This window comes from Hibiscus syriacus, unplaced genomic scaffold (genome assembly GCF_006381635.1).
Source record: "Hibiscus syriacus cultivar Baekdansim isolate YM2019G1 unplaced genomic scaffold, ASM638163v2 tig00110893_pilon, whole genome shotgun sequence".
NCBI classification, from domain to species: Eukaryota; Viridiplantae; Streptophyta; class Magnoliopsida; order Malvales; family Malvaceae; genus Hibiscus; species Hibiscus syriacus.
In genome coordinates this window covers 3,912,436-3,922,650 of record NW_024062901.1, presented here as the reverse complement: position 1 = coordinate 3,922,650, position 10,215 = coordinate 3,912,436, and the positions used below count along the sequence as shown (strand labels likewise).

Below are 10,215 nucleotides of genomic sequence, written 5' to 3'. Positions count from 1 at the left end.
CATGTCATGTCATAAAAATTATTAATGAAATAAATTAGAGTGATTAAAACAATAGCAATTTAAAAATTGAGTAGTTAAACTGAAATTTTTTAAACTTTAGTATCAAAATAAAAATGAGAAAATAGTTGAGTGATGAATGATATAATTTACCCATAAAAATATATTGTCGTTAAATTTATTAAAATGAAACAAAATTATAGATCAAAACTGATTGTTTAAATACTAAACACAGAATTTACCCCAAATCTAGAGCGATGAACCAACCTTTTTTACCGGCAATATTTAGGAATGCTTGAAATCTTGTATCACGCCCTTAAAACAAATCATTGACAGATTAATTAGATGATAAGGATAGTGTTCCTTATCGAATATCGCATGACTTCATAACCGAATAAGTCTAAATTCAATTATTTATGATAAATTTCACTTTCAGAAAAAGAAAAAGGGGTACAAAATTTTACATACAACACAAGTCATGTTGATGATAACTTACGACGAGAGGCTACAAATGCAAGATGATAAGTGAACTCCAAGATAAATTACCCAAAACTTCCATTGTCACAAACGTTGTCAATAAATGTCTGAATTGATGGTTCTCTTCCGAGAAAGTCGGACAGAATTTCGACCGGAAGCTCCTCCTGGTGCCAATACCTACCACGAGCCGGATATTATGACGTCGACGATGATATGATCGTCCTCATAGAGTATGCATAGATTTCTGGCTGTGCTAGTAGGTATAGCAAACAATACCTACACGAAGCCGGATATTATGACGTCGACGATGATATGATCGTCCTCATGAGAGACGTATGCATAGATTTCGGTTTTTTATGATGGCTGTGCTAGTAGAATAAGTATAGCAAACTTTTCGACAATGGGAAAACAGCATAAGAAATTGTAACAGACTAATGGTGACTACCTTAGTTCGAAACTGCACACCGACATTCTGGCTCAAAAGATCGTCACGGAACTTCGACGTAAATATATCTGCTGCAAATACCTGAACATTTGAAGCATCATAAATGATTTTCATCAGGTGCATTTATCATTCAGGAAAAATAGATCATCCACGATACATACTGGCATCGCGCCATAAAGACACAAAAAGCTAACAGTTCGTAACAATCTGGAGGATAAAGGTAAAACAGGCAAGAAAAACTGGGATGGATTAATCGAACCTCACTCCAAATACGACTGTAACAAGCAGCTTCATAACCGATAGCACACCGGGGGAAGCATGAAGCTGGATTGGTTCCTTCTAACATAGGCAATCCCAACATTACCTAAAGAATATCGAAAATGGAATGAAAAAATATATAAGGATTCTCCTTTTAGTCGCACATATTCAGAAGCAGGAACAGGAAAATGTGCTTACCTTTGGATGAAGATGCTTGAATAACTCCACAATGTCAACGTTATCAGCGGAATGTATAATTTGATCAAAAAGACCTGTCAGAAAACATCTTTAGAGCTTAACTGAAGAGCGGGGAAAAATAATGTGTTACAATATGCATCTAGAAACAAATTCCAAGGCGGTGAATCCATCCGTCAAGTAGAATAGACTAGACATCCCTCACAGGGATCTATAATCGATTTCAGAAAACTTATCAAATAGTGAAAACGAGATGATTAGAAGAGATTTTCCAGATCCAAGAAAGTCGAGGTCACAACAAATTTCAGTAAAATAGGAGTTTCCTGATTGATGACAGAGAAAGACTTACAGTAAAGAACTTCTTGCTTCAATTTAAGTGCTGAAAAGGAAATCGCCATCGTTTAAGTGATTTACATATTTCCTCCTTGATGGGCTTTGTAATATCCTACAAATTATTATGTCACGGATAAAACTTCAAGCAATTAGTTCTCCTTTAGTAATTAAAAAGACAGTTTGTCTTCGAAAATAAAAAACGGTTCTTAAACACACAATGAATATACCCCACAAGCAAGCCAGAAGTCGAAGCCAATGCATATATGAATAAATACCAGACACAATAGCACACGCAATTCCACACATAAATTTGCATACAGTACGTGTATTCAGAACTTGTTAATAAGATGTTGTACTCACCTGATGGAAACCAGATATCAACTTCAACGATAAGCTCTCATAACACCTACATGTTAAAAACAATTGTCGGGGAATTTCATCTGTCTGAAAAAATATAAGAAATAGTAGGGTCCTGGTCTAGATTTACTTAACCCAAAAATAAAGAAATCAAGAAATAGTAGGATCTATGACCTACCAATGCTCTAGCACATGAGCAGGGATCTCCACAAAGTCAGGATCAACACGCCCCAGACAATCTTGAAAATGATGCACGGTTGCACATATGTTGGACCTAAATGCTCATAGATATCTACCAATAATACAAAGTACAATAACATGCAATAAAACCCAAAAAGATAATTTAGAGTCAAACATACCACATGGCCAAACTCATGGAAAAGACTGACCACTTCAGAGAATCTCAACAAACTTGGAACTCTGCCAGTGTCCTTCTGAAGTTGAGAAATCAGCAATGCCACTGGAATCTGCTAGGGAAACCAAGAGGAGAGAATTAATATCAGTCTCTGGATTTCAAGATAAAGCACATAGCATATCTCGGTAAAATTTGAGCAAATTAATTCTATTTATGCACTGAAAGAAGGCAAGAGAACATTTTATTTATTTAATATCGATCACTGCCGTGCACATGAATGCTACAGAACCATTTTGAAGAGCAACCATGCAAGTTTGACCATATTTCCCTTCCCTGACACAGGGAAAGCCCATTTCTTTCTAACTAGATCAAGGAGTGCTAAAACAAATAAAGATATAACTTAAAAGTAATGCATGAACCTCGTGTACATGTCAAGGTAGAAATAACCAAAGTTCACCAGAACTCAAATCAAAAGCAGAAAAAACTTTAACATCACTGTGCCAGACTTCAGCATTGGCAATTTCTTCAAATCTCAAACCTGCATGAAGTAGAATGAGCATATAGATACCAATGCAATACAAAGAGATGAACATTCACCATGACTGCATATATGCATGTATAAACTTACCAAAAGATCTTGGAATATTTTGAATTCCAGATAAAACCAATCGACAGGAAAGTATTGTTTGAGAGACCCAAAGTCCAAATCAAATTCCTGCTGTTCAACCTTCTTTACATAGTACAGCAGATCTTCAACTCCAAATGGAAGCTCTCCTTCCTCTTGCTTCTGATGACAAAAAAAAGCAAAAAATATCCATCTGAAAGAAAAAGGCAAAGGAACCAGAAGATGGAGAATATGTTCTGACCTTTAACTCTTTCAACACAGCCAGCTCCTTCTGGGCTAAGTCTGATAACTGGAGGAAATATCTTCTAAGAATTGCAATACTATCCACATTTCCAAAGTCCTAAGAAGATATCACTCCTTAATGAATCACAAAGAAATGTACACAAGTGATTCATCTTTAAATACATTGTTTACAGGTGTTCTAATCCTAATTCAACTTGATAGCAAAAAATAAAGTACAAATCATCGGGAAATGAATTGTCAAGACCCTAAGCATTCCAGGAGTTATGACATAGAACAACACATTCCATTGGATAGGTGATAGACCCAGAGGCACCCAACAAGTTCTAATCAAAATTGGAAAAAAAATAGGATCTTGCTCAACCTTGTCAGTTAAAAAAAATGTCAATAGACTAGACAAAAAAGGATCCAATGTGGTTCATGAGAAAGGAGAAAAGAGAAAGGAAGAGAGAGAGAGAGATGGCAATATTTCAGTCAATTACTTTAATCCATTCAAAAAACCCCACCTTCATTTAAAAAGAAAATGAAAGCTTGAAGACATGGAAATTGCATTATTTTCATTCATACAGTTAACATACGACTATCCCCAAGTAAATAAAGTATTATGCAAACCTTTGAGGAAGTCTTAGCCATTCTAAAACTCACAGCATAGTCTGCATAGTTTGAATAGCCAAGCAAACGAGCAAATTTATGACGCGCTTGCACCTATATCACAAGAGAAAAGTGAAAACTTATTGGTGTTCTTACACCCAATAAACACATTTAATGAAAAATGGAAATGGACGGCAATACATGCTTAAGGGTCAAGTGAAACTCCATGTTTGGGTCAACATGGAGGAACATGAAGAAAATGGGACCTCATGATTATAATTTATTTTGTCATAGGAAAGAGAACTCAGATCTAGAAGATTTTGTCACTAGAACAGACATAATATTTTTTTTTATAGGAATAATTTTTTTTTATGAAATGTGATACCAACAGGGTATGCATGGTTTTTCTAACAAAAATCTAAATTACAGGAATCCATGACAATCAGTTGATCTTACAATATATTTCATTTCAAGCTTAAAATCTTCTAGATGCTGAGTTCTCTTTCCTATGTAAACTCATTACAAAGAAAATGGGAGGAGCCCAGGGGGGCGTTATTTACCATTCTTCCAAGACAGAGAGATTGACTTTTGCACACTCTTTCCATAGGTCATAGCTACTAACCTTCTTGTCTTTCCTATCTGCAAAGGCTCGGAACAAAAAAAGTGAAACACCACAATGGTCATTCCCATATTTCAGGATAAAAAAGAAAATAATAATAGCAAATCAGAATTAGGTTCCTATCTAAAGAAAAAAAAGAAAAACAAATTAAGTTATCTTAATTGAGCAGCTGTCATGATCATTCACATGCAAGGCAATGTGTTTGATGTAGATTCATAGCAGCAAATCATATCATACCTATTTGAAAACTTGCCAGATTTTTTTCGCATGCTATAGTTGAATCACCAGATATCATTAAAAGCCATTTTCCACTTCTTCTAATGTCTGCAAAATAAGCAGAGTGGAACACATCTCATTATTGTTCATTACAAAGCAAAGTTATTCAAAGAAAAGTCCATCATTAAGGATGAATTTCTAGCTATGTTACTCCAACTCTTCATATTGAAGTACCCATTTAATCACCCATGTCAAGTACATATCTGAACACGGGTACAGATATATCAAATATGACAAAGACCATCTACATACATGAAAAAACCAGGAAAATCGAATGTACTTGTATCAGACACACATATTTCCAACAATCACACACAAATCCAAGGACATATATTTCCAAGATAAACTTTGTATTCGTAATTATATTTCCATGTAAGAATAGCAGCAAAGTTATGAATAGCACTTCCAGAATGGAAAGTTTTCTCTTTGGATCATGATTCATATCAATACATTATATCATGTAATTTTAACTTAATTGATAGTTGAAATCTCGATTGTAGAGGCATTTTCTTAGTTCCACAAACCAATGGTTTAAAGCTCAAAATAGAATTTATTCTTGATATGAAATCAATATTTCACATTCTATAACATAAAATAACTGACCAACACGCCTCATCCAGAATGTTAAAAGTTCAAATAAAGCACGGTATGGATAATTTATGTATTAAATTATCAGCATAGGAAAGTTTTTCACCAGCGAACAAGCACGAATCAGATGCAAAAATTAACGTGAATTTTGAAGCTTTTGTTAAAAATAGATTATTGAGTCAGAATTCCCAACTATAAGCTAATAAAGCAACAGAACAGAGGAGCAAATAAGAAAAAAGTTAGAACCTTGAGGAACTCTGTCGGTAGTCCAGCTAGCTCATTCTCACTGAATAAAAGATAAGTGGCATCATAATTCAAATTCTGAACATATTGAAACTTAGCTCATCAATTTGAGCTCTCAGGCGTTGCACTTCTTCTCTTTTTGTTGCTGTAAGATCCAATCCATTCCGTTCAAAGTCTCTTATCTGTCACTGGTCAGTAAGAAATCAATACTAGAACCAAACAACCAAACCACTAAGCAATATGTTAAGAATATTGAAAAAAACAACAAAAAATAGTTTATTGTACCACAGCACATCAAGACATACAACCCCATCACAGAATTCTTTCGGTATAAAACTGTAAATATTTCCCTTACCAAGCACTGAACATAGTGTCTGGCTTCTGGGCCCATCCATTCCCCTTTCGCAGCAAAAGCTTTAACAACATGGTATACATCTTCCCGCTTACTGATTAGAACCCAATAAAAACATTAAAAATAGTAAATTATACAAATAGGAAAGTAGATTTACATATCTACAACTACTTACAAAATCATAAGGTTAAAGTTAGATAAATAGTTTAGATTAAAAACTTTTTCCAACTAAATGAAACAAACTAAAAATGCAAGTGATATATCTTAATTCCTATATAATTAAATAAAAACAAATGAATTAAACCTGCAGGAAGAGACATGAGCATCTATTTTCTTTTCAGCTTCAATGCTTGCTTTACGCACTTTATCTGAAGTTGGAACAAACTTTGGCACCACACATGATTGCATCAATGGAAATTGCTGAGCCTCCAGTTCTGCCAATGGTGATATAACATTCTTATAGGTAACCTGAGAATTTTTAATATACATATATATAAAGGAATATGAGTTTCAAAGTCTTTCAAATGTAGAAATAGGCAAAAAGAAACCCAGAGAGAAAAATAAAAATAAAACAAAAAGGTCCTGAGATTATAAAACCTTATCGAGCGGTACAGATGCAACAGCATCATGAACTTCCTTTGATTTTGCAATTATTCGGTCAGCTAACTTCAGAATCTCACTCGCCGATACGTTAACTCGAAAATCACATCCCGGAAGATCTAAAATTTCAAAAAAAAAATGAAAAAGTTATTAAATCACTAGATATAAACGAGTGGAAACTAGCAAGCAAGTAAAACGAAATGCAGTAAAAAAAATCTACTGAAATAGAGAAAAACAAATGTAGTTGCCTTTTCTCTTGGAGTTTCTTCGGTGGTTAATGCGGTGATAGCGAGGCTGGCAGCGAGAGTAAGAAGAGCAGCAGCTCCGGTGTGGTACGATGTAACTTCCTACCTTCGGTTTGCTGCTCAATTTCTTCTCGCTGTTTCCTCCACTTTCCATTTGCTATTTTTCTCTTTCGCCTTCGCTTCCTTAATTAAATTTTCCTTGGAGCCAAACAAGGACCGAGGACTGATTGAGGGTAGATCGGGAGGGAAATCTCCGCCTTTTGGAGCGGAAAAACAAATGTTGAATCTAATTTTAATTTAATTCGGTGAAGGGAGTAATGGAAAATAAAAACAAACAAACAAACAAAATGAGATTCGACTTTTCATTGAAGCCGCGCAATGTAGGAGTGATTTTTGCTTCAATTTTAATTCAAAAGAAAAACGGATGCGTGTAGCCATGGGAGCTATCCCTTGCAATCGTTACATTTCACGAAGAAAGGCCGTCCCTTAGATTTTGTCATAGAATAGATTAAATTCCATCTTATATAATTTGTATGTCTTTATTCAAATTCATAGTTACATATTTTTGTATTGTAATTTTATATAGAATAAAACCAATCAAAAAAGTAGGATTTTTTTAGAGGTATATGAGATTCGAATTTAATAAGTTTCAACGTGATATTTTAAGATCAAATTTACTTTTAAAATTTTTAATTAGAGTTAATTGAGTAAAAAAAAGTTCGGAGAATAATATTAGATTAGATTAGATTCGCGCTTAAGGCGAAAAATCTTTGACCCAACTCAATTTAAAATAATTGTACAATTATTCCTTTTATATTATATAAAATTACAATAATATCTCTTTCTCTATATATTTATATTTAAATATAGGTAAATGGTACGCAAAGCCCTTGTACTTTTTTTAAAATAATATGAGATTTGTACTATTTTTCTCAATACGACCCTTAATCTAAAAAAAAACTCAATATGACCATTGATTAACGTTTTCTATCATTGACCAACGGCTCCATTTATTCCTAAACGGTGGAGTAACAAAAAAATTCTAATATATAAAATTCAGTGATTAAATTAAAAAAATAAAAGTATATTGAGTAAAATAGGAGAAAGAGTAAAGTTCAATAACTAAATGTGTAGTTTACCCTTAAAATTTAGGGATGGACCAAGAATGTTAGAGAAAGAAGAATCTTGGGATGGTAGAAAAATAATAATTTTGGGATTGGATTTCACATTTAATACGTTCATTGTTCTTGACAGATGGTCAGTGGAATTATAAAAATACAATGGCCACTGTACATGGTTAAAAATCAATGGCAATTATGAATAAGAAAAGTGCAGTGGCTAATCATCTATAAAATTCAATATGACCTGCAATCTCCCTACAAAACATCTTTGCTTCACTAGCTAACTTTATGCTCTTCGAAATTGCAAGCCCGGTTCTCTTGTGTGTGGATGCAGGTTCATATGTCTTAGCATCCTCTTCCTTGCCCGACGATACGGCTTCCCTAGCGGGCATTACGTTCCCCCACCAAAATTCCCGTAAAATGCCGTGTATAAGATCCCAGTAACTGCGTTCTCTACACACGCGGAATATCGTGCTTCCGTTTTGTGTCCAGCAATATAAATCGACCCATTCTCGGTCCATTATCTCCATCTGACCCTGAACCTGAGGCATGTAATAGAATGGCATGGTTGACCACGGCAGAGCAGTCTCGGGTTTGCCTTTGTTGTATGGACACTTCACTTCCAGGATGCCACCTCCTGGAAAGCAACCGAGAAGACCGTCGGGTGATGCACCAAGCCAGTCCAACTGCTCCTTAGAATGGATAGCAAAGCCTAAAGAGCTTACTTCACGACCTGTAATACTTCTGTATCGCTCAATAGCAGCGGCTTCATTGAGAACACCCCACTCCATAGCACACTTTTTAGAAGATTCCACGACCTGCATTTCCGATTCAAAAACTTTTTCATGCCAGAGCTCGGAGCGGCGCTTTCCTTTCCAAAACCCCAAAGCAGTACTGAAGGTGCTTGTGGTCAACCTGTTCCTCCGAAGGGCAAACCATTCATCTGAGCGTTGAGGTGCATCAAACGGGGTGAGATTCACGGCTAACACTATCGATCTCGGGGCACGGACAATACTTTTAGTGTTCTGGGAGAAACGCGTTAAAGTGTTGGCGGGAAGGGTTCTTTGACACCCATTTCTACATCTTCTGCTCATGGACAAGGGAGCCACGGCTTTACGGTGAACGGCACAAAATCTAGTCATGTTGCAATTGCTCATAGTGAAGGAACTTAAACTGTCGACAGCTGCTTTGTTCTGAAACAGAATCAAATGAAAAATAATGCAAATTTTAGACAGAGTTCAGTTTCAGGACTAAATGACTGAAAATAATTAGACGGTGTGCCGACATCGAGTTCTGTTCATCATACAAAAAACATATTCTAAAATGGTAAAGATTAGTCTGGCTACAAATCCATGGCTCGATAAACACTTGTAACATAATTCAAACCGATGTTTATTCTTCCAAACTGCCATCAACACACAATATATCTTAAAATGTGTTAATGCAAATTTGGATATCCCTGACATTTAAGCATACATGATACGTAACTGGAAAAAGAAGAAAAATAACCCAAAACTTTCAATTAGCCATAAACATCAAACATTAAGCTTCAAATATGATAAAAACTACTATAAAGCAAATTGTTTCTTTCTCTAACAAATCAGTCCCTAAAAACAATTGCGTACAGAAAGTGGCAATGTTAGATCATAATTGCAAATAGAGAATCTTACATGTAAAAGTAAATGACCTAATTTTCTTTAAAAGATCAGGGAGCAAAATGAACATTATCCAGACTACAAGCAAAATCAAATCAAATCAAATCCGGGAATTTCAATCAGCCCATGAAAATTAGCAATACCACCTGTACCGCAAAACTCGTATAGAACCGAGCAAAACCACGACTTTTAAATTTAAAAATAGATAAGTAAATACAATGCCCAACAGGTGTTTGATTATACACCTGAAAGAGACCTCGAGTAGCTAAAATAAAGCTGAAATGGGAGCTGAAAGAATGGGAATTGGAATTTCAGGATTTCAAATACGGGACTTGAATAAGCTCGACGAACATAATTGGATTATAACCATCGTTTTTAAAAATAATAATGGTGAATAAATTGATGGATATTTTTATCTGGTATTTTAGGGTTTGGCTCCAAAAACGAAAAGCAAAACGAATTGGTACCTGAAGTCTTGAACGCGCCGTTGTTAACGAGTTCCCTATGCAACGACGTCGTTGCATATGAATATCGGAATTTACTTAACATATGGAATAAGGTAGGAATGGCAAAGAGTGGAGTTCGGGGCGGGTTTTGCTCGCTCCATTCTCGAATTAGAAATGAATCCTCATCCTTGATCTTG

General features: G+C 35.1%; 1 protein-coding gene and 1 pseudogene across 1 annotated transcript; both read right to left on the bottom strand.

Moving 5' to 3' along the window:
• Nucleotides 1-524: 524 nt before the first annotated feature.
• On the bottom strand, nucleotides 525-7,081 carry LOC120145529 (annotated as a pseudogene).
• Nucleotides 7,082-8,037: 956 nt separating this feature from the next.
• Nucleotides 8,038-10,018, bottom strand: LOC120145528. The gene is made up of 2 exons (XM_039159354.1): nucleotides 9,818-10,018; nucleotides 8,038-9,103 (listed from the first exon to the last, which is right to left on the bottom strand). Exon 2 carries the CDS (start codon nucleotides 9,072-9,074, stop codon nucleotides 8,139-8,141), a length of 936 nt encoding a protein of 311 aa, XP_039015285.1. The 5' UTR covers nucleotides 9,075-9,103; nucleotides 9,818-10,018; the 3' UTR covers nucleotides 8,038-8,138.
• Nucleotides 10,019-10,215: the final 197 nt, after the last annotated feature.

Bases quoted from the DNA above. Each gene is read 5' to 3' on its own strand.
- LOC120145528 (XM_039159354.1), bottom strand. From the start codon at position 9,074: ATGAGCAATTGCAACATGACTAGATTTTGTGCCGTTCACCGTAAAGCC.